This window comes from Podarcis melisellensis, assembly GCF_964234715.1.
Source record: "Podarcis melisellensis genome assembly, chromosome: 14".
Classification (NCBI taxonomy): Eukaryota; Metazoa; Chordata; class Lepidosauria; order Squamata; family Lacertidae; genus Podarcis; species Podarcis melisellensis.
Genome location: NC_138546.1, coordinates 39,221,780 through 39,247,176, shown reverse-complemented (window position 1 = coordinate 39,247,176; position 25,397 = coordinate 39,221,780). Strand labels below are relative to the sequence as shown.

General features: G+C 43.8%; 1 protein-coding gene across 1 annotated transcript in view; it reads right to left on the bottom strand.

The window, feature by feature from the left end:
- Window positions 1-25,397, bottom strand: part of ATP8B4 (ATPase phospholipid transporting 8B4 (putative)) — a 115,314-nt gene that overhangs the window by 19,723 nt on the left and 70,194 nt on the right. Inside the window, exons 16-21 of the mRNA XM_081888420.1 lie at window positions 20,269-20,434; window positions 12,437-12,625; window positions 9,880-9,995; window positions 5,117-5,281; window positions 4,473-4,584; window positions 998-1,103 (exon numbers count right to left, since the gene is read on the bottom strand). Coding sequence (XP_081744546.1) covers window positions 998-1,103; window positions 4,473-4,584; window positions 5,117-5,281; window positions 9,880-9,995; window positions 12,437-12,625; window positions 20,269-20,434 — 854 coding nt within the window. The remainder of the gene's footprint in view (window positions 1-997; window positions 1,104-4,472; window positions 4,585-5,116; window positions 5,282-9,879; window positions 9,996-12,436; window positions 12,626-20,268; window positions 20,435-25,397) is intronic.

The following is a 25,397-nucleotide window of genomic DNA, read 5'->3' as shown; positions in this document are numbered from 1 at the left end:
CAACCTTTGCAGCTATAGCCAACTTTATCAAATATCATAGAATTAGTTTGAAAAATCCACCATTAAACTATTGAAACTCAATATATTGTATATGAAAGTAAAAGCAAAACCAAACTCTTTTCTAGCTTGCGGCCCCAACCAACAGCCACTTAAGCCCAAGTCTGTTTTCCGGAAACCAGAAGGTCAGCAATTGCTGGCACAAGAAGAGGGTAGTTTCAGATACTACAGCACGTGTCAAAAGTTAAATATACACGTGGATTCACGCTTCCAGTTTCCACCAATGTTGTTCTTTCCAAACAAGGAATGTGTGCATTTTGCACATGGAGAAATGTGTAGGCTCTCTAAATGTTTGAAGCCTGCATATCTCCCCATAAAGGATACATGCCATGATACATTCAATGTTCAAGCAATGGTTCTTCAACATCAACTTCATTGGACTGGTCATGTTGTGCGGATGCTTGATTATTATCTTCCAAAGCGACTACTCTATTCTGAACTTAAAAATGGAAAGCGTAATGCTGGTGGTCAACAAAAGAGGTTTAAAGGGTCTCTCAAGGCAAATCTTTAAAAATGTACTATAAACACTGACAACTGGGAAACACTGGCCTGTGAGCGCTCCAGTTGGAGAACAGCCTTTACCAAAGGTGTCGTGGGCTTTGAAGACACTCAAACTCAGGACGAAAGGGAGAAATGAGCTAAGAGGAAGACACGCTTAGCAAACCCTCACTATGATCAACTCCTGCCCGGAAACCTATGTCCCCACTGTGGAAGGATGTGTGGATCCAGAATTAGCCTCCACAGTCAGGAAGACAATCTTACTCTGCTACAAGTGATTGCCAAAGAAGAAGACGACATGCATTTTCCCTTTTCAGCTGAAGTTATTGTAACACCTGACACCACGTTGAACATTTAGGATTTTCTAGTGAGGAACAGGAGAACGAAGAAACAAATAAGGTATTTTGAGTACAACCCAATAATTGCTTTATAATAGCTTTACCTTAGTTCTTCACATACTTCTGCTTTTGTGTGACCCTCTACTATGAAAATCTCATCCATGGCATCAGTAAGCATGTTGCAGGAATAACCAATGTTCATAGCGGTTTCTAAAAAAAAAGCAAGAGAGATGGGGAAGATCTCATGAAGGAAGAAGCAAGAAGAACTTGACCTTGGACAACATGAGAACCTGTGCATGTGTTTATCCTGATGGGTGTTATTTCATATATATATATATAAAATTTCAGTCAATGACCAGTAGAGAAGAAAAGAAGAAAATAAAGTACATAGAACACAACAAAATACGTTAAGTATACTATTAATTGTGGAGTTAAAAACAATGTATGATTTTTTAAAAAATGAGAAATATAAAATAACTATATTTAAATGGTTAAAATCAAGGTAAGCTGTTGATAATTCTAAAATTAAGACAAGAGCCTGCACCAACAAGCTATTGCTGCCACACAAAAACTAGTTACCTTGGCAGTGGTCTCTGGAAACTGGTCTGCCAAAAGATAATTGATATAAAACACTTCAGATCTTCCTGATATAGTTTGTAAAATTGGATTAATAAAATGGCGGCGGATATCACAGTAGGAGGAACAATACAATAAGACTTCAGTGTCTGTCTGACTGGAGGAAATTCTTATTCACCCCCAGGCAACACAAAGAGTGCTGGTCTGCAGCCTAATAATTTACACGGGATGAACACAACCATCTTTTACGACTGTTAAACGGAGGAAGGAAAAAATTCCACCAGTTATATGTGTCACTCTCCCCCCTCTTGTGAACTAATAGAAAGTGTAAATTCCAAGGGAAGTGTAAACCAAAAGGCTGCCAAATGGGACCATTTATTTGGCGGGACTCTGTATGCCAGCCCATAAAAAAATACAATGGAACACACGAGAGGGTTGCAAAGTGAAATTCCAACCGCCAGCCTCTCTCCCTTTCCGCTGTGATGATTAACAGAATGAGACAAGGGAAGGAATAGGAGCAAGTGTTAGGCCAGGTTAAAAAATGTCAAAAATATTTGGCTATCTCAAACCAGTCTTAGCCAGTAGCCCCTAATATATCATGCCAGTGAGTGCCGCAATAAATGGTTCACATGTTACTTTGGGCTCAAACATCTCAAATTCTTTTGCCAGAGTGGGCTATGGATGCCCAGATTTACCAAAGATCCTTCCATGTTGTCGTTTGAGCACAGTGCTCACAGAAGGTGATAGTCAACTAAGGTTTACTCAAAGGAGACCCACTGAAATTAATGTACATGACTAACGTCAGTCCATTCATTTTGGTGGGTCTACCTCTGAGTAGAACTAACTAGTTTAAGTTTGCAGTCTAGATACACTTAAAAGAGAAATGGAGAAATGGCGAGAACAGGGTGTTTATTGATTTTTGCAGCTGCTGTTGAAGTTGCAAAACAATGAACCACGGGACGGAGCAATGGAGAACTTTTGAAACAACAATGGGATATTAGCTCTGCCCAAGGCATGATGGATAGCAGCAACAACCAGGAAGAGATAGATATAATATTTTACAAGGACAAGAAGAAACATCATGGACAGAATAATTGCCACACACAGGAAGAACAAGGATATTGTTTGAATGCTTCACCTGTAGTTTTATCAATCATTTAATGTGTCAATACAAATGGAAGGCGTTAATATTTCAGTTGTTGTATAAGGGATTGTTATTTTGACTGGAGTGTAATTGAAATTAATAAGATTTTGGAATGCAGAAATAAAGTAAATCATCAAACCATCAATTCTAGCACCCACCTAAATTATATCATTTGGCATCTGAATGATTTGTATTAGTAATTGTAATATAATTTGGCATTGTTATAATGAGGCTATTATTGGATTATTGTAATTGAAAACTAATAAAAATTATTACAGTGGACCCTCGAGTTACGTACCGCTCTGGATATGTAACTTTCGGGTTGTGAACGCGGCAAACTCGGAAGTGTATACTTTCAGGTTTCGCTGTGCGCGCATGTGCACAGAAGCAGCGCTTCCAGTTACAGACTTTTCAGGTTAAGTACTGACCCCTGGAATGGGACGCGGGTGGCGCTGTGGGTTAAACCACAGAGCCTAGGACTTGCTGATCAGAAGGTTGGCGGTTCGAATCCCTGCGACGGGGTGAGCTCCCGTTGCTTGGTCCCTGCTCCTGCCAACCTAGCAGTTTGAAAGCACACCAGTGCAAGTAGATAAATAGTTACCGCTCTGGCAGGAAGGTAAATAGCGTTTCCGTGTGCTGCTCTGGTTCGCCAGAAGTGGCTTAGTCCTGCTGGCCACATGACCCGGAAGCTGTACGCCGGCACCCTCGGCCAATAAAGCAAGATGAGCACCGCAACCCCAGAGTTGGTCACGACTGGACCTAATGGTCAGGGGTCCCTTTACCTTACTGACCCCTGGAACGAATTTAATTCGTATCCAGATGGTCCACTGTATTAAAAAGAGACACTTAAAAGAGAAATAGACCCTATTGCTCAAACTCCGCCCTACTCCTCCCTGTATTTTGTTCATATATTGCATTCATAGCATACCCCTGTTTCCATGGAGCTCATGTCCACACACACACAATACCCTATGTCAGTGGTTTGCAACCAGTGCGCCGTGGCACCCTGGGGTGCCTTGAAAGACAGTCATAGATGCAACGCTGGCCTCTGTCCCTCTTTCCTTCCCTCCCTCCCTCCTCTGTCCTTTTGTGTCTCTGCCTCCCAAAGGCTTGCACAGCTGTTTATTGCAGCAGCCCTGGCTATAAGCTCCGCAGGCGAATGATGCCTCTGGGAGGCATCTCTCTTTGGGGCGGGGGGGGGGGCAGCTCAGAGACCAGGCATGGCAGCAGTGGCTGCCCAGGGGACTCCCAAGGAGAGGCGAGGGGAGAGGAGGCTGATGGAACACTCCACAAGGGAGGGTGTTCAAAAAAGGGCGAGAGGCTGCCAGCTGCGCAGGCAAGGGGTGAGGGTGACATAACTGGGCTCCTGAGCCCCACAGGGGTGCCGCAGAAAAAATGAAGTTGGTTAAGGGAGCTGTGGACTCAAAAAGGTTGCCCTATGTGGTGGTTTAGGCTAAGAAATAATGAATAGCCTGTCTTCCAGTGAGCTTTATGTCCAAGTGGAGATTTGAATCTCCTTGGTCCTAGTCTGATACTCTAACACTGTGGTTCCCAATGTGGGGCACCACATTTGATTTTTAAGGGGGGCAATTTGAGAATGAGCTATTCACAGTGAATGGCTTTTTAGGCTTCCTCCACGTGAATAGGAGTTCACTTTTTGAATAATAAGAATTATATGTCAGAGGGTGGGGTGGGGCATCAGGATTTTAGAGATTCTTAGGTGGGGCATGGCCAAAAATGGTTGGGAACCACTGCTCTAACCATTGCACCACATTGGAAAATAACCATGTTCAATGGATTGAAGCCCTTCTGGTACCCCTCCGCAGAGAATCAGTTGATACATAAAACTGAAAACCTACCTTGTTTGTCTCCCGTTAGCACCCAGATCTTAATGTTTGCTAGCGATAAGCGTTCGATGGTTTCTGAAACTCCTTCTTGCAATTTATCTTCTATAGCTGTGGCTCCCAATAGCTTTGTGAGGAAGCAGAATAGATAAGTTGAAAAATGTTAACAAACAAGCATGAGCTCTGGGCGACATGTCTTTCATTCCTGATACAATTTCAAACTTCTCAGCATAATGTAAACTCCCATAATAACACCTTGAGTCTTACAGGGATATATCTCTATATGCGGTGGGCTGGGGACTAATCTGGGTGAGAAAAATGACCAGAGGATGTGACATCTACCTTCTTACATTCTTAACCCAACTTGGAAATATCCTCAATGCTATGCCCTATGTAAATCTGATGTCCTTTTTATTTGTTAAATATTTTCCAGTTCAAGGTTTGCCTAAAGGTCATGCCCACTCTGGACTTTAAAGTGATGATTCAGTGTTTTGGATGTTTATTGTTGTTTCAGTTTTTAAAAATGTATTTTAACTGTTGCATTTATCTAAAAGAAATGTCACCTTGATTAATTTTTCTAATGGAAAAGCATCAGGTGGATAGAATAATTAACTCAAGTAAATACACAAAATATTTTCCCTGCAAGTTAACTTGCATACCTTCAGGTCTCTCTCAATGCTTTCATATGCTGAAGCGAGCAGTTCATCCCTATTCTCTTGCAAAGTGTTGGCCTTCTGATAAACTTCAAGCCACTCCTGAAATTGCTCTTCATCCACATTTTTGTAAGCCAGAACTAAAGTCCGAAGGCCTTCTCCAGCAAACTCCTATTATTTGTCCAGAACAAAAATACAAACATGTTGTAAGATGTGTGCTAATTCAAAAAGCCTTTTATTCCACACTCTGCCCTCCCCTCCTTTTAAAGTTATGAAGTCACAAAAGATGCTAAATTTCAAGGCAATATCCTAGTTTAAGTTATTTTGACGTGAAACTGCAAAGACCTGCCCCCTTCCTACACCTACAGTTCCTTCAAAGCGGAACTTCAATGGCTGATTCTCTGTTTTCTGTGAAAAACCACACATGCAAAATTATGGTTAGTTCTGATCTGGGCTGCTAGGATCCAGATTTCAGCAGTCATTTGGGAAAGCTGAAGTCCCAGAAACTTGATTGGTGGAAACTGATTTATGTATTTATTTAATAAATTTCTACCCTACCAGTCTTCCATTCAGGGTTTTCCAGAAGTCAATGGAGACCGACAATGGAGACCAATGACAATGGAGACCAATGACTAGTGAAAACAAACTCAAGGTTTGTTTTCATCTCCCTCCCTACTGAGTTCTACCAGGGCAAAACTGTCTCCTGTTTGTCCTCGTGGACCAAACTCCACTGCTTCAATTAGAGAACTTGGGGAAACATACACAGGACACTCATTCAAGCAACAACTAGCCTCACACCATCTTAGCTTCATCAAGGGAGCTGCATCACAAGCAAGGCCCTAGGTTTGCAAAGTTAGCTATTGCGGAGACTGAACTGTGAATCAGGAAGTCATCGGTTCATATATCACCTCTGCCACAAACTCTCTCAGTGGCTTTGGGGAAGGATGTCACATAGAGGATAAAAGGATGCCACATAGAGGAGGGAGAAAGGTTGTTTTCTGCTGCTCCAGAGAAGCGGACACGGAGCAATGGATCCAAACTACAAGAAAGAAGATTCCACCTAAACATTAGGAAGAACTTCCTGACAGTAAGAGCTGTTCGACAGTGGAATTTGCTGCCAAGGAGTGTGGTGGAGTCTCCTTCTTTGGAGGTCTTTAAGCAGAGGCTTGACAACCATATGCCAGGAGTGTTCTGATGGTGTTTCCTGCTTGGCAGGGGGTTGGACTCGATGGCCTTTGTGGTCTCTTCCAACTCTATGATTCTATGATTCTACTCTCCTTTAGCCTCTCCCCATATCTGCAAAGCCTCTCCTCCTCCAGGAGGGGAGGGATTGTGAGCAGGAACAGTTTCCCGCGTTTTGCAGGGGGCGTGCCGGCCCCTGCCCTGCTCCATCGCTGGCACGCCATGCCTCCCAGAAGAACACCCAATCGGGTGGCAGCTTGGGGGCGTGGTTTAGCTACTCAAATGCAGCCGTGCCAGCTCTCCTCACCATTGCACCGCCGATCTCTTCAAGTCACCCACCTCCCACTCCCTTTAGGGCTTAGCTGTTCACTTGACCTTGCTATGGACCTGTGGTTGGTTGCCTAGTTGCCTAGGGGGCCTGGTAGGAGTTTTTTCCAATTGGCAGTTTGACACTGGCTTTTTGGTTTTTTTCGCCTATCTCGTAGCAATCGTCACAACTTTCTCGGTATTTGGCGGTTAGGCATTGGAATAGGTTGTTGGTGTATGGAAGGGCAAGGTGTGGCCATCGCCTACCCCTTCACTTTTGGGTATTCCGTTAAAGGAATCCGGCGGTCGTGGATCCTGTCCGATGCCCTGTGCGGCTGGGGGCAATGGCACGACCCTCGGTCACATCAGGGCAGAGCTTATAGTTGTATTTGCATCAACAGGCTCCCCCTACTGGTGGTTAACCCTCATCAGACTCACCACTGAGTGGGTGGAGTCAAAATTTGCGGTTGTCCAATGCCTAAGCCAATACCTCTCACATGCTGTAATCAATAAAGTTGTGGCCTTTCCTACCCCATTAACCTAATATACTGTGTCCATGTGTCTTTATTATTCCCAAGTGGGTAACGGGTCCTCAAATCACAATATTAATATAATAATACTGACCTATCTTGCAGTGTGGCTGCAACGACTATGGTGTACATGGAGTGCTCTGCACACTGTAAAGTTAGTGATTTCTATCCAAAATATTTTTTATTTTGTTTTATTTATTTAATTTATATACAGTGGTACCTCGGGTTATGTACTTAATTCGTTCCGGAGGTCCGTTCTTAACCTGAAACTGTTCTTAACCTGAAGCACCACTTTAGCTAATGGGGCCTCCCGCTGCCACCGTGCCGCCACTGCACAATTTCTGTTCTCATCCTGAAGCAAAGTTCTTAACCAGAGGTACTATTTCTGGGTTAGCAGAGTCTGTAACCTGAAGCGTATGTAACCTGAAGCGTATGTAACCCGAGGTACCACTGTACTGCCCTATACCTGGGGGGTCTCAGGGAAAATCAAGATTATCACAGAATAAAATCAAGATAGAAAACCACAAAACACCTTATAAAAATAAAAACAGAAACCCAATACCCCCCCTCCCACAAACACATTTTAAAAGGGCATAGGATGTAAATCGGATCAACCGAAGGCCTGGTTATAGAAGAACTTTTTTGCTTGGCACCTAAAGGTGTATAATGAAGGGGCCAGGCAAACTTCCCTGGGGAGAGAATTCCACAGATGGGGAGCCACTGCAGAGAAGGCCCCGTTCTCTCTGTTGCCACCCTCCGGACCTCTCGAGGAGGTGGCACATGAAGAAGGGCCTCAGAAGATGATCTCAGGGTCCGGGTAGGTTCATATGGAAAGAGGCAGTCCTTGAGGTATTGCGGTCCTGAGCTGTTTAAGGCTTTATAGATCAAAACCAGCACTTTGAATTGGGAGCGGACACTAATTGGTAGCCAATGCAGTTGGACCAGGATCGGTGTAATATGCTCAAACCGTCTTGCTCCAGTGAGCAACCTGGCCACTGAATTCTGCTAACTCACACATTCTGTTAGTGCAATGATTTCTGCTTGTGCAACAAAACCTTCCTCCAACTCTCCTCCCTCCATCTGCCCCCTAAATCAACAAATCATTCTGCTAACAGAATGATGGCATTGGATACCATTTATCATTATCATTATTACTATTACTGTTTCCTAAACATAAGAAGAAACCTAATCTGAACTTGACAAATAATATGTGAAAACTACACGAAGCAAAACACACACACACACCAAACAAAATCATGCATACAAATGTAAAAATCTGAACATCTGGTGTGATAAATGCTCAGAGATGCACGCCAGCTAATTTAGACCTTCTTCTATTGTATTTCCATTATAAAATTATGAATTCCCATAAACACCCATTCCTTATTTCTCGAAGGCTGAGGTTTATTGTTCTGACAACAGTAATTTCACTTGGAGCCATCTTATAAACTCCAAATAGCAAGTCATTTTGTTTTATTATCCAAAATATATTTTGGCTAATTTAGATATAAACAGTATGAATTTCTTTCAAAACCCAGCAAATTTGGCTTTTGCTATGAAAATTGCAAACACATTGGATTTTGACCTTGTCGAGCTGAAAATGTGAATGGTTTGTAACACTCTATTAACATTTTTAGCATTTCTTCTTGCAGTATTCAAAATTAATAATTATAAGAAAAGAGGAATCTGAACAAGGTAAAATATTATGGGCTAGAAAAAAGCCACAGAATCAATTTAGCTGACTATGAAAACATGAGATGTCTGGAAGAGTTGTTCTGTTTTCACAAAAATCTATTCCATAAACTTTGCTGGGTCAGTGTAAGAAAATTCAAGGTCTCTATATTTTAAATGCAAGATTCAAAATGTTTGTGATTTTAACCTTCATTTAAAAAAAAATCCTGGAGAAGATTAAAACAAAGCCAAAAGAGCTCCATTGCAGAGGAAAAAATGGTTCTGTTTGTAACCAATATTACTAAATCCACATATTGTATATTAAATGTCAAAGGCTTATTTTGGTTATAGAATTGTGGAATGGTTCATGTTAAATGTAGACACTTTTTTTAAAAAAAGAATCCTTTTTCCTTTAAGAAAATAAGAACTTTTCTGGGTGGTGGGGTTCTACTTAAAAGGTCATTTTAGTTCAGAAGAACTGAACAAAAAAATCAGATGGGGGGACTTGGGGAAGCTAGTCTAACAATGTTTAGAAAAAATAAGGATAAGACAAGAATTTGTTTGCATTTTTTTGTTTTTCTGCTTGCGTTGTTTAGCTGTGTTATAAAATGAATAAAAAATTTTGAAGACAGAAGAAATGAGCAAAAGGTGCTTTGAGGAGTATACTGAAAAGCAATAATTACAAATGAAAAATTCCTACTCCAGAAAATATTCAAAACTGTGCTTATGGTTTACTCTACTTTACCTGAGAATGCAGCCAAACTAAGTCCGGTCTATGCCACTTTAAGCTGAAGGCAAATAATTGTATGATTTAATGTTGTCCCACAAAGGAATCCTGCACCTAGGAAGGATTTCTGGGAGAAGAATTCTAGGCTAGCCTTCTCCATACTATGCTAGGTTTTATGGGCAGGTTGGACTGAAGGGGACAACATTCAATCATGTTCCTTCCCACACCGGTCAGAAGAAACATGACCCAAAGATATTTTACCATCAGTTTGTTTGAAGCATGCCAAAGTCTTTTTCATTTATACTTAATACTTTAGAAGCCCTTGCATTGGCTTCTAAACAATTTGGACCTACCGCAAGGTGGTCTGACGTTAAAGACTTGAGAGATTTGCTAGATGGATGAAGCCTTTCATATAAAATAGTATCTGCTCCCTTTGAGTAAAGCATTATCTGTCCATCGGGGTTCCGAACTGGAAAATGAAGAGAGAACAACAAAAATAACTGTGAAGACTTTATGATTACCGTGGTGTGCGGAATATTGCATTGATCAGTTCATAGGTAAAGGTAAAGGGACCCCTGACCATTAGGTCCAGTCGTGGCCGACTCTGGGGTTGCGGAGCTCATCTCGCTTCATTGGCCGAGGGAGCCAGGGTACAGCTTCCGGGTCATGTGGCCAGCAGGACTAAGCAACTTCTGGCGAACCAGAGCAGCGCACGGAAATGCCATTTATCTTCCCGCCGGAGCGGTACCTATTTATCTACTTGCACTTTGACGTGCTTTCGAACTGCTAGGTTGGCAGGAGCTGGGACCGAGCACAGGAGCTCACCCCATAGCGGGAGATTCGAGCCGCCGACCTTCTGATCAGCAAGTCCTAGACTCTGTGGTTTAACCCACAGCACCACCTGCATCAGTTCATAAAGGCGGCTTAAAAAGTCACCATCTTCTATTCTTTATTTTCCTTCTTAGAACAGTAACTTTAATCAATTCCCACAAGGGGATACTGTAAGGCAGGGGTGGGTACCCTACTATCTAAAGGAACAAACCGCCTCCCCAAAAAAACACCATTCAGTTCAGAAACTAAAATTACCTAACTGCACCGTTGCAGTTTGATATGGTGCAAAGTTGTAGTTTTATGTGGTTCTAATTTACTGCTGTTAAGGGAACTTTCTTGATGTCGGGGGAAGAGAGGACACCAAGAAACAAGGGTGGGGTATATTTTGAGCCAGGCCAGTGTACAAGGATGTTCCCCACTGTCAGGATAAACAAAGCAGGGGTTGGTTTATACAGAAGATTCAGAGCCTGGCTCAGTATGGCAGTTTTCACTCTATAGGCTATTTTTACACTTTGTTCTTTAAACACCACCAGCCATCAATTTGAAAGGAAGATTTCTCAGCCGTGACAGTTCGCTTGTATAGTTTATATCCTTAGGATAATTATCCAAACTTTTTCTTTCTTTCTTTCTTTAAGGAAACAACGACAACAACTGTGAGGGGTTTTATTATGTATTTATTATCCGTAAGAGATGCCTGTCACTTCTCTGCTATCACAATTTGGATAGCAGGGGAAAGCTTCCAGGATATTGCTAAAGAAAGTAATATGTCTTATATTATTATTTAACCCATGTGAATGATGTTTGCCCAGCTGATGTTTAAAGGCTTCCAAGATCCCAATGGTGGGATAAGAAACATCTGATGTGTCCCCTTTTTGTAGCCAAAAAGTCATGCTAAATGAAAGTCACTTAATGGTATACTTGTTCCACCAGCGAACTCTTTGCACCAGCAGAACATTGTTGTGCAAGAGAATCCATAAGCAGGTTTCTGGTAACTTTGCAAAGCCTAGTATGCAGTTGTGCAGTTAAAGGGAAAGCAGTAAAAATCGAGGGCACCTCAAGAGCATCTTTGGGTCCAACTATGGCTTATATTATTAAAAGGGATCAAAATATTTAAAATGGAGGTGCATGGCAACTGGCTAGGCTCTCTCCAGAAACAGCAAATACATGGTTTAATTGCTGAGGCTTTATTTTGTATTTTATAAGGTAAAGGACCCCTGGACAGTTAGGTAAAGGTAAAGGTAAAGGGACCCCTGACCATTAGGTCCAGTCGTGGCCAACTCTGGGTTGCGGCGCTCATCTCACTTTATTGGCCGAGGGAGCCAGCGTACAACTTCCGGGTCATGTGGCCAGCATGACTAAGCCGCTTCTGGCGAACCAGAGCAGCGCACATCCAGTCAAAGGTGACTACGGGGCTGCGGCGCTCATCTCGCTTTCAGGCAGAGGGAGCCAGCGTTTATCCACAAACGGCTTTCCAGGTCATGTGGCCAGCAGGACTAAACTGCTTCTGGTGCAACGGAACACCGTGACAGAAACCAGAGTGCACGGAAATGCCATTTACCTTCCCGCCACAGTGGTACCTATTTATCTACTTGCACTGGCGTGCTTTCGAACTGCTAGGTTGGCAGGAGCTGGGACAAAGCAACGGGAACTCACCCAGTTGTGGGGATTCGAACTACCGACCTTCTGATCAGCAAGCCAAAGAGGCTCAGTGGTTTAGACCACAGCACCACCCATGTCCCTATTTTATATTCAAATGCTGAGTACTATGAGCACCCACTTGTTGGAGAATGATCTACAATAACAACAACACAGCCCTGCCTTGTTCCTGCCACCAAGTAATGCTACTCCAATAATGGCAGCCCCACTCCTTTGTCTCTCGAGACAGACAGATGCCAACAGTTCCCAGCCAAGTCAAGCCCTGCCCAACCTCTTTCATATGAATTAGGATCATGTCCACAGCTCTCATGTCATGCGTTGAGCAGGGGAATCACTCCTGGGGAAGTCAATGCTCTGTTTCCACCACCATGCTTTCAAAATACAAATATAAAACAAGGGGGAAGGAGGATTTGCATTCGGTACCTATCACAGACATTCTTTTCCTGGTGTTATTGAAATCCAAAATTGCCAACAGCTGGTAAGTGACAACTTTGCCCATTTCTTCCACTGTGATGGTCTTAGGAGTTCGAGACTTGAAGATGAAACCAAAGTTCCTGGCAGCAGTCACCAGAGCGCCTTCGTCTGGTGATTGTGCTTGGTAAATCAATTCATCTAAAAGAAAAAGAAAGAAAACTCAGCCACTGTTAAAGAATACAAAAGACAATTTTTTAGCAAATTATTTTTTAAAATTATTTATATACTGCTATCTCATTAAATATCAACATGGCTCCTACTCTATTGCTGTTTTGCTGACATTCCTCTTTCAACCTGCCTTCTAAAAAATGTATCCCAGTTGGTATCTATCTTGTAACAGAATTGATTTTATGCATGTGCTGTTGTTTTAAACTGTTTTTTTATATATGGAATTATGCAACTGTTTTTACATGTGCAACTGTTTTAAAATACGTTTAGTACAGTGGTACCTTGGGTTACAGGCACTTCAGGTTACAGACTCCACTAACACAGAACTAGTACCTTGGGTTAAGAACTTTGCTACAAGATGAGAACAGAAATCGTGCAGTGGCAGTGGGAGGCCCCATTAGCTAAAATGGTACTATCAGGTTAAGAACAGACCTCCAGAATGAATTAAGTTCTTAACCTGAGGTACCACTGTAGTGGTATTTATTGATTAAGGGAAAATGCATTCAAGAATAACCATACAGGAAATGAAACATTCCCCCCACCCCCCCCAAAAAACACCAAACTATTTAATAGATAAAAAATGGACTTAAGAACCTACTACTGACAGAGTTATCTGGGGTGAGGGACTGATTATTAAACCACTCTGGGAATTGTAGCCCTGCAAGGGGAATAGGGTGTCTCCTCACAACTTTCAGCACCCTTCACAAATCACAGTTCCCAGGATTCCTCGAGGGAAGCTGTGACTGTTTGAAGTGCCACTCTGGGGTCCCTCCAGGAGAAAGGGCAGGATATACGTTAAAATAAAAATATTGTTGATGGAGATGGAGCTTCAGTCGGCTAAAGCCCACCTTTACGGCCACATAAAGTTTGACCAAACTGCGGGAGGCAGTGGAAGACAGGAGTGTCTGGCGTGCTCTGGTCCATGGGGTCACGAAGAGTCGGACAGGACTAAACGCCTAAACACCACCAACAAATGGTGGTGTTATGTACTGAAGTTCTCACCCTGGGCCAGCAGGGGGATACTGTAGATAGTTTTCACTCAGGTCCACATATGTAAAAAAGGGATTGAAAGTGATGTTCAGTGATTGGATAGTTACAGAAAATGGTTACTGTTGTGTTCTAGTGGAGCTCTATATAAGCAGGCTGGCTGAACCCTTCAGTTCAGTTCTGTTCTGGCCTGTGAATAAACAAGAGCTGTTTGAAGAATCGCTGTGTCGTCTGATATGTTCACCCACAACTTAACAGGTCACATTCCATATATATGTTACAATCACTTGAAGGGCATGTCACTATAAGAGAACTGCAGTTGCTTCCAGCCAGAGGCTTTGAGGGAAATGACTGGAAATGACCAGAGGACCTGTTCATTAAGCATTCGTCCTGATCTGTTTGCACAAAGGTTGGAGGAAGAAATGACTGTTAATGTGTTCTAAATGCATGGTGCATATGTGACCAAAGTCACAGGGTGATTCTCTACCTCCGTCCAATCAAGCTGTACTGTAATTAATGGGAATCATGGTCTTTTAATTTAAATTTAGATGCATGAGAGTAGAAAGCACAAAAAAGAGTATCTGACTGATATTCAATGTGCAGGAACCAGGACGGTTCCAAACCCCACATGTGGGCGTCTCCCAATGTGGTAAAAAAAACCAGGCATGTGTTGCTGCAAGACGCAGAGCAAGATTTTTGAAACCACGCACTCTGATTCTACTGAAGTGATTCAGTAAATAAGCATAAAAAGATATCCTTTTATGGCTGAGAAACTGCATCTGTTGAAAGGTCAGGAGATTTCGTCTGAGATCTCGCCAATAAACAGATAAAAATGAGTAATTTCCTCAGTATCAAAGTTTAGTCATTGTAATATAAAATGTCGTTCTCAAGCACATTCATGTGATGGGCTCGGCAGTAGGGATTAATTCAAGCCAGGGCTCAACCCTGAAACTTATTTTGTTGCCAGGGCTTAATTTAACCTCGGTACATGTCAAATGAAATATAAATGAGTTTTTGTTTCGTACAGGGCTTATAATCTGCAGCTCGCCTAGGGTGAGAAGGACACGTTGTCCAGGCGAGCACTCAAGCAGCAAATGGAACCTGTACTCTTCCTGGTAAAAAACAGGGCGAGAGAAGCCAAGGCATGTATAGATGTGATGCATGGCGATGCTGGCAGCGCTGAGACAAGGGCATGCACCCACAGCTGGATTTCCCTATCTTTCCGAGTCTCAATGGGCTACTGAAATGGGAGGAGTACTAACAATAGAAGCAGACAGAGCAGGGAAGGACAACGGCCTCCTGAACCATTACAAAAGGACAATGGGTTATTATACCCAGTGTATTACTGATTTAGCGCAGGTGGCGCTATGGGTTAAGCCACAGAAGCCTAGGACTTGCCGATCAGAAAGTCAGTGGTTCGAATCCCCATGACGGGGTGAGCTCCCGTTGCTCGGTCTCAGCTCCTGCCCACCAAGCAGTTCGAAAGCACATCACAGTGCAAGTAGATAAATAGGCACCGCTCCGGCGGGAAGGTAAACGGCGTTTCCGTGAACTGCTCTGGTTTGCCAGAAGCAGCTTAGTCATGTTGGCCACATGACCCAGAAGCTGTATGCCGGCTCCCTTGGCCAATAAAGCAAGATGAGCACTGCAACCCCAGAGATGGCCATGACTGGACCTAATGGTCAGGGGTCCCTTTACATTTATTACTGATTTAAAGTCACTTAGTGGTATACTTGCAATTGCAGAATGTGGTTTCACAAGAGAAAACAAAAGTGCATTCCCAAAGACTGTTTCACAGCAGATTGCACAAAACAATACGCTGTTGCACAAGGAGAAAACACAAGCACGTTACGAAAGATTGCACAACAGATTGCACAACAAGAATCGGCTATTGCACAACAGGCTCCCCCAACTCTGTGTCGGATTCTTTTGTTGTGCAATGTTTAAACTCTGTCATCCGCCGGCGCAAGGGCTCTTGCGCTAGTGGATAGAGAATGTGGGCTGCAATGCAGCCAGAGGCAGGCATGGTGCACATGCAATTACACAATGTAAGACACAGCACAGCAATTTTGGGATTGGATAAGGCCACAACATCATTGACTACAGATGTCAGATGGTTTGGGTGTAGGCATCAGGTGTGCATCCTGAAATCAATTAACCTGACTGCTGGCTGTTGGTTGAATGGGGTTGACCAAGGTTTAGGGTCACCTTGTGACATGCAGCACATCCAGATGATTCTCATGATCACCAGGAGAAGGTGCTAATAATAATAATAATAATAATTTATTTATACCCCGCCTATCTGACCACAGCGCCACCCATGTCCCCAAAATGCTGAGGAAAATACACTGGAAAGTGTAAGACCACACACTTTGATACAGCATCATCTAACTGCCCCCAAACAAATAAGAATGAATGCTTGCTAAAGCCACTTCCGACATAAGGAGGAATCCTCGTGCCGCATCATCCCCTGAGACAGCCAATCGGCTGCCTTGGGGTATGTGGCTTGCCCAATTAAGGCGAGCGCGGCCCCGGGATCTCTCTCTTTGACCGGTGCAGCTGTTTGTGCTTCCCACCCGCCTGCTCCTTTTCCTTTTCAGGATTCCTTCTGACCTTGCTATGGACCTCAGTTGGTTGCCGTAAAGGGGCCTGGTAGGAATTTTTTCCACTTGGCAAATTGGCACCAGCCATTTGGTTTTTCGCCTACCTCGTAGCAAATCACAACTTCTTTGGTCTTGGCGGTTAGGCATTGGTAGGGGTATTATTATTTAGATGTGTTGGGGGGTAGGAGCGCCATCACCTCCCCCAAATATTGAAGGGTAGTCCGTTAAAGGATTCCGGGGTGGGGGGTGGCCTCGTCCGAAGCCTATGGAGGCCAGGGCCTAAAGCGCACCCCCGAGCGGTGACCCCGGGGGAGTACCTAGTTGATGTGCATCAGCAGGGCTCCCCCTGCTGGTGTTAACCCTTTCCGGTCTCTAGCAATCAGGCTGAAGCTGGATAGTTGGATAGGACCAATGCCCAAGCCAATACCGCTCTTACCTGTAACCAACAAAGTTGTGGCCAATTTTAGCCCATTAACCTTATTCAGTGGTGTCATGTGTCTTTTTTATTTCCACTGGGGGGGAGGAGGGGAACTCGCCACGCAAATAGCTGACTTTGCCTAACACGTCAGGATGAATGATCAACAAACAAGTTGTCTGGAAGCATCCCATATAAGTACTGTATCTCCTTCTAAAGAATAGGTATCTTACTGTTACCAACTGACATGGAGGCTCAATTGTTTTTGGTAATTATTACCATTATTTTGTTACATTTATCTCCTGCCTTTGCTCCAAGATGCCCAAGATTGCTTACAGGGAAATGTCTCATTTTAGGCCTATGAGCATCATGAATGTGTAGACATTAGAATCCAGGTTTCCTTGGTCTAAGCCAGGGGTCAGCAAACTTTTTCAGCCGTGGGCCGGTCCACCATCCCTCAGACCATGTGGTGGGCCAGACAATATTTTGGAAAAAAATGTATGAACGAGTTCCTGTGCCCCACAAATAACCCAGAGGTGCATTTTAAATAGAAGCGCACATTCTACTCGTGTAAAAACACTAGGCAGGCCCCACAAATAACCCAGACATGCACTTTAAATAAAAGGACACATTCTACTCATGTAAAAACACGCTGATTCCCGGACTGTCTGCAGGCCAGATTTAGAAGGCGATTGGGCCAGATCCAGCCCCCACCCCAGGCTTTAGTTTGCCTACCCATGGTCTAAGCCAGGCATGGCCAAACTTGGCCCTTCAGATGTTTTGGGACTATAACTCCCATCATCCCTAGCTAACAGGACCCGTGGTCAGGGATGATGGGAATTGTAGTCCCAAAACATCTGGAGGGCCGAGTTTGGCCATGCCTGGTCTAAGCGCTGCACCATATTGACCATGCTGTATTTTGAAGAGTGAATATAGAGAAGAAATTTGCACCAACCTACCACGGGCAAAAAATATGAGTGTTTTTACTAAGAGATATAACACCAAAGCACTACTACTAGCCAGCACAGCTCATTTATAATGGCTCAGTTTTTTGAAACTCAAAGACCCTGACTTTTGTTGTAGCCAAACATATTCATCAACTTCAATCAACTTCAAATCGGCAAGAAGGCTTTTAACCATGAATGGGAGACTTTGCGCTGTTTGAAGTGAAAAAATCTGCATCCATACAAACCAAAGCAAGATAATTACACATTATGAGATCATGTCTCAAAACAGATACAGGCAAGGGCAAGCCAAGACCTGTTGTATCTGAGTTAATCACTAGAGTATGGCCCATTTCTTTCTTGTCAAATCTTGTCATAGCAGCGGACTACACAATACGATCCAGCCAAAGCAAAATATTCCTTTGTAGGCAGGCTTCAATCACCATCGCCAGCAACAACCCCACAATGCATGAGAATATATCAGCCATATTCAACACCAAAATAGTATGTTAGGGTTTGCATTGAACTCATGGCTTTAGGCACCAGGCAAAAACATTCATCTTCTTGCAGGCCTTTGGCTAATTAAACAATCCATGACCTTTAAAACTGGTGTGTGTGTTTTCTTTGTTATTATGTTATGCATTTTTTGTGTTTTTATACTGTCAACTGCCCTGTGATCCTCTAACGAAGGTCTATAAATTTAATGATTAACATATAATTATTAGTAATGCATTGTGTGGCTTCTGAAAAGAATACAAAAATCCGTAACCATCTTATATTACAGTACCCCACTCTTTTGATAGTCTCTTCCCCTTCCCCCTTCTTTCTCTGAAATGCTTTGGGGCCACTTATACCCAGGGTACAGGTTAAGAGCAGATTTGGGGCTTTCATACTGCCTCTTCAACTCCCTTCTCGTTTTTCATTTGAGCTCAGAGGTTCTCTGGACCTGCTGGAGGAAGCCTACATTTTAGCAGGGTCGCAAAATATTGTGTTCATTCAAGCAAAGGTTTCCCCACATTGACTTGGTACCTTCTCTCCATGATGAATGGAGTAGGAGAGGTATGGATTAAGCCAAGAAGCCTGAGGGGAACCCACAACAGAATCCTAGGAGAATCATCTAAGCCAGTGGAGGCTGTGGCCCTTTGAGGCTATTGGAGCAGAAGGCTAGGAGGTGAACATTAGGTGGCGCCAGAGAGCCAACTAATTCTGGTTTCGTTCCATTCTCCTCCTAGCTGAGCTCTACAAAGGTAACACAGAGATATTTATTGGAACAGCGTGGTTTTTGCAGCTGCTGTTGAAGTTGCAAAACAATGAACTACGGGACAGAGCAATGGAGAACTTCTGAAACAACAATGGGATGTTAGCTCCGCCCAAGGCATGATGGAGAGCAGCAATGGCTGGGAAAAGATAGACATAACATTTTACAAGGATAGGAAGGAAAATCATGGACAGAATAGTTGTCACACACAAGAGGAATAAAGATATGGTTTGAATGCTTCACCTATAGCTTTATAAACCATTCAATGTGTCAAGACGAATGGATGTCATAGATACTGCAGTTGTTGTGTTGTTTTCTTGTTTAGTCATTTAGTCGTTCCCAACTCTTCGTGACCCCATGGACCAGAGCATGCCAGGCACTCCTGTCTTCCACTGCCTCCCGCAGTTTGGTCAAACTCATGCTGGTAGCTTCAAGAACACTGTCCAACCATCTCGTCCTCTGCCGTCCCCTTCTCCTTATGCCCTCCATCTTTCCCAACATCAGGGTCTTTTCCAGGGAGTCTTCTCTTCTCATGAGTGGCCTCCCACGTGCTAGAATTGGTGGTTTGATGATTTACTTTGTTTCTGCATCCCAAAATCTCTCAGTTGCATTCCATTCAAAATAGCAATCCCTTATGCAACAACAGAGACATCACCTTGCCAACAAAGGTCCATATAGTTAAAGCTATGGTTTTCCCAGTAGTGATGTATGGAAGTGAGAGCTGGACCATAAAGAAGGCTGATCGCCGAAGAATTGGTGCTTTTGAATTATGGTGCTGGAAGAGACTCTTAAGAGTCCCATGGACTGCAAGAAGATCAAACCTAATCCATTCTGAAGGAAATCAGCCTGGAGTGCTCACTGGAATAACAGATCCTGAAGCTGAGGCTCCAATACTTTGGCCACCTCATGAGAAGAGAAGACTCCCTGGAAAGACCCTGATGTTGGGAAAGATGGAGGGCACAAGGAGAAGGGGAAGACAGAGGACGAGATGGTTGGACAGTGTTCTTGAAGCTACCAACATGAGTTTGACCAAACCGCGGGAGGCAGTGGAAGACAGGAGTGCCTGGCGTGCTCTGGTCCATGGGGTCACGAAGAGTCGGACACAACTAAACGACTAAACAACAACAATACCTCTGAAAAGCAGCTGCTGGGGATCAGAAGTGGAATGCTGTTGTGCCCCAGTTCAGCTTGCAAGATTCCCATGGACATTGTGAGAAGATGTTGCAGAACTTGATGGGTCATTAGCCTGATCCAGCCAACTCTTTTTATGTTCAGATTTTATGATAAATATTTATTGTTTTGTTCCATTTTCTGTGGATTGTCTTTACATAACACCACTTCAAAATCTGAATCACCAAGAGATATACAAATAAATAAATTAAAGCATACATATTTATCTAGGTTACCTGGGGTTTTCTCTTCGGACATGACTGTATGGCAGAGAGAAAGCAGCCTAAAGAATTCATGGACTTCTGGGTCTCCCATTGTAATGGATTCAACTAGGCTGTGGTCATAAAAGCGAAATTTTCTGTCTGCTAGCCGATTGAATGAGAAATCCACAGGCGTTTTCTTCTGTGAAAGAAAAGCACATGGGAAAACAGCAAGGTTGGGGATCTTTCTTGCAGGAAACCGAAATACCTCAGCATTACAGTGGAACTTGCACAGCAAGATATAAAATAAAATATCCAGGGATTCTGATCAACTAAGTCCTGGTCAGAGTGAACCTACCTTTTTGGCAGGTGTCACTGATGGGGCATGCAAGCAAGCAGGAGTCCCAGTAACTGTAAAACACTTTATGTGGGGCTGCCATTGTATCTGGTCTGGAAGCTGCGATAAGTGCAGAATGCAAAGGCCAGACTGCTCAAAGGAGCGCATTACTAGTAACATGTCACTCCACTGCTGAGAGAGCAGCACTAGTTGTTAGAATTCCTGCTCCATGATTGCAGTCATGGGATTTTTGTCTATCACAATAATGGAGTGATGGAGTGATGGAGATAGGATGTTTGTGTTACTGTGTTCCGTGAAGTGGGACTATTGTCTTTTTTTTGGGTCTCTTTGCTGTCTGATGCTAGAGAGAGAAGGAGCCATGTTGCAGTGCTCCGTGTGTGTTTATATGTAAATAAAGTAGATCAGCCAAAATGCTGAGTTGCTGAGGTCTGTCACGCAAGCTGTGAAGACTCTGCAGATCCCTAAGTGTGCCGGTGTCGGTTGGCATGTCACTATGGTGTTCGGGCTGAAGAAAGCTTATGAAGCTCTTGAGTGATCGACCAGGAGGGAGAGAACATGCCAGTTGGGCAAGTGTCTCTGCCAGGGTCCTACTAGAGTGTAGGACGAGCTCCTGACACTAGTTGCCCATTTGCTATGAGGTCGGGTTCAATGTTCTTCTGTTAATTCCCAAAGTCCTGTGCACAGAGTAGCTTAAGGAGCACCTGATTCCTTATGCTCCACCTCAATAGGTAAAAAGGTAAAGGACCCCTGGACAGTTAAGTCCAGTCAAAGGTGATTAGGGGGTTGTGGCGCTTAAGTCACTTTCAGGCCGAGGGAGCCAGCGTTTGTCCATAGACAATTGAGTTGAATTTTGATTTGCCAAGAGTCCTTAGCAATCCTCTAAAGCAGGGGTCAGCAAACTTTTTCAGCAGGGGGCCAGTCCACTGTGCCTCAGACCTTATGGGGGGGCAGACTATATTTTTTGGGGGGGATGAACAAATTCCTATGCCCCACAAATAACTCTAAGATGTATTTTAAATGAAAGGGCACATTCTACTCATGTAAAAACACGCTAATTCCCGGACAGTCCGCAGGCCAGATTTAGAAAGCGATTGGGCCAGATCTGGCCCTGGGCCTTAGTTTGCCTACCCATGCTCTAGAGTCTAAACTAAAGCAAGGGTGAGGAACCCTTTCGGTTAAGAATCAGCCAAATTGAACATGTTGGGAGGGGCAAATAATTGATACTATAATAACATTAAGGTAAAGGAAAAGGGACCCCTGACCATTAGGTCCAGTCGTGACTGACTGGGGTTGTGGCGCTCATCTCGCTTTATTGGCCGAGGGAGCCGGCCTACAGCTTCTCGGTCATGTAGCCAGCATGACTAAGGTTCTGGCGAACCAGAGCAGCGCACGGAAACACCATTTACCTTCGCGCCGGAGCGGTACCTATTTATCTACTTGCACTTTGACGTGCTTTCAAACTGCTAGGTTGGCAGGAGCAGGGACTGAGCAATGACATTAGATATAGGTAAAAAAAGGTAAAGGACCCCTGGATGGTTGAGTCCAGTCAAAGGCGACTATGAGGCGCGGTGCTCATCTCGCTTTTCAGGCTGAGGGAGCCAGTGTTTGTCCACAGACAGCTTTCTGGGTCATGTGGCCAGCAGGACTAAACCGCTTCTGGCGTAACAAAACACCGTGACAGAAGCCAGAGCACACGGAAACACAGTTTATCTTCCCACCAAAGCATACCTATTTATCTACCTGCACTGGAGTGCTTTCGAATTGCTAGGTTGGCAGGAGCTGGGACAGAGCAACGGGAGATCCCCCGTCACGGGGATTCGAACCACCGACCTTCTGATCGGCAAGCTCGAGAGGCTAAGTGGTTTAGACCACAGTGCCGCCCACGTCCACCTCAATAATGGAGATGGGGCATTTCTTGTGGTTCCCCCACTTGCCCCCGAGGTTAATTTGCCTGTCACTGGGTACTTTCATGTGGCAAGCCCTTTCACCATGAACTTCCACTTCCTTCTTTCAGAAGTCATCAGAAAACTGTACTGTTTAGACAGGCCTTCACAAGATGAAATTCTCTGTTTAACCAGCCAGTATTTACTGGTGTTTTCAATTATGTTTTACGGATATTTATGGATTGGTTTATTACATTTTTGCAGGTTATAAACCACCTTACTATAATTTATTAAAGTGGTTTTAAAAACCAAAACTAAACGTTAAATAAACAAATAAAATAAACAGAGAAAGTGGGTTGTTGCTACTGGGCCTGCACAGGAGAATAACCTGCCCTGGCAGGGGATGATTAGTAGTAGAGCAGGTCAGAAGAGTAAATCAAACAGAGAACAAAGGCTAGCTATGAAAATGGATTAAAAGTAATAGAAGGATGAGAAGGTGATTAAAGAAGAAGAAGGAAGTAGCCACATCAGGAAGAGATGGACATATGTTTGTACAGTGGTGCCTCGCAAGACGAAATTAATCCGTTACGCGAATCTCTTTGTCTTGCGGTTTTTTCATCTTGCGAAGCACGGCTATTAACGGCTTAGCGGCTTAGTGGCTTTAAGAAAAAGGAAAAAAACTCGCAAGAACTTGCAAGACGTTTCGTCTTGCAAAGCAAGCCCATAGGGAAATTCGTCTAGCGAAGCGACGCAAAAACCGAAAAACCCTTTCGTCTTGCGCGTTTTTCGTTTTGCGAGGCATTCGTCTTGCGGGGCACCACTGTAATAGGAGTGGGAAACCTAATTATCTTTTTAAAAAATGTATTAAATTTAAGTAATTTGGATTGATTTGTTAAAATCTGGAGAACTAATAAAAATTAATAATAAAAAGAACAGTAAATCATACAGAGATGCAGCAGGAACACTCATACATGCTGTGACTGGGTAACATTGCGCACCAGCAGTTCTTTCCCAGCACACAGTTTGGAAATGACTGAGTAAGCAACTGAAAAATTACAGTAATTCTGCAAGAAGCAAACAAGACTTGGGAGTTTTTCTTTCCCCTGTGTCTACAAATCCAGGAAAACTAATCATTGGTGATGTGGCCGGCTGCAAAGTCTTGGCATCTGCGTTGTTGCACTTCACTTGATGAAAAAGATCAAGTGTTTGTTATTGTCTTGCCTTTTAACATTTAGCCTGAAAGCCTGTACAAATTGCCTCAGCAGTGACAACTTATTCCATTGGCCCTAGAAGTATACAAGTCTCTTTTCCTTGGCAGTTTTCACCCTGGATGTTGATGGGGAAAGGGTGCCCTGGGAGCATATCTTTTACAGTAAGTTTCATCAGAGAAACGAAACACCCATGGAATTTCTAGTTATTGTTCCCAATAATGTTTCTCACTAGTGATGTATGGAAGTGAGAGCTGGGCCATAAAGAAGGCTGATCGCCGAAGAATTGATGCTTTTGAATTATAGTGCTGGAGGAGACTCTTGAGAGTCCCATGGACTGCAAGAAGATCAAACCTCTCCATACTGAAGGAAATCAGCCCTGAGTGCTCACTGGAAGGACAGATCCTGAAGCTGAGGCTCCAATACTTTGGCCACCTCATGAGAAGAGAGGACTCCCTGGAAAAGAGCCTGATGTTGGGAAAGATGGAGGGCACAAGGAGAAGGGGACCACAGAGGACGAGATGGTTGGACAGAGTTCTCGAAGCTACCAGCATGAGTTTGACCAAACTGCCGGAGGCAGTGGAAGACAGGAGTGCCTGGCGTGCTCTGGTCCATGGGGTCACGAAGAGTCGGACACGACTAAACGACTAAACAACAACAATGTTTCTCACCTGCTTCCCATCGGCATCTGGTCTGCCACTTTGAGAACAGGATGGTGGGTAGAACAGGCCATTTGCCTGAGCCAAAACATCTTACGTTCTTGTGTTCCCATAAGTGAGCAGGATACGGGGAAAGAACTTCAAATAGTGGCGACTGTTGGGTTCAGGGAGTTATGTTGGCGGGTTTTACTCCTGTCCTCCACCCCAAATGTATTCACGTCAGTTTATTGTTCCCTATTGTGGGAGGTAACCAGTGCTTTTTTCTGGGGGTACACAGAGGTACACATACCCCTAAACATTTTGTGAATCTAATGAGAGAAGAAACTTTTTTTAAAAAAAAAAAAAGTTTCTTCTCTAGCATGGTGAATCATCAGCTCTGTTGAATAGCACAGTGAATCGTCAGTTCCCCCTGATGGCAGCCTCCTTTTCTTTCCCAGTGTTTCCTGAGTCTCAGGCAGAAGCAAGGGTTATCAGGGGTCAGCAAACTTTTTCAGCAGGGGGCCGGCCCACTATCCCTCAGACCTTGTGGGGGACCAGACTATATTGGTGGGGGGGATGAATGAATTCCTATGCCCCACAAATAACCCAGAGATGCATTTTAAATGAAAGGACACATTCTACTCATGTAAAAACACCAGGCAGTCTCCACAAATAACACAGAGATGCAGTTTAAGTAAAAGGACACATTCTACTCATGTAAAAACAAACTGATTCCCGGACCGTCCGCAGGTTGGATTTAGAATGCGATTGGGCTGGATCCGGCCCCTGGGCCTTAGTGTGGCAACCCATGATTTAATGTGTCAAAATGAGAGCACCCCTAAACATTTTTTTAAAGAAAAAGAGCATCGGATGTAACATCACTCAAGTAGCCAAATACAACATTTCCCGTTTGCCCAGAGTGGACCCACAGGGGAATGTTGCTCCAGCCAAGAGGACTTCCTGTCACACCTGGTCTGGCACATCCTCCCCCTGCATGTGACCAGGTAGATGGGCATGACCCTCGTAGACCCTATGTCTCACTTTCTTATCTTGATGCCTTTTGCTGTCTGCTGGCTCT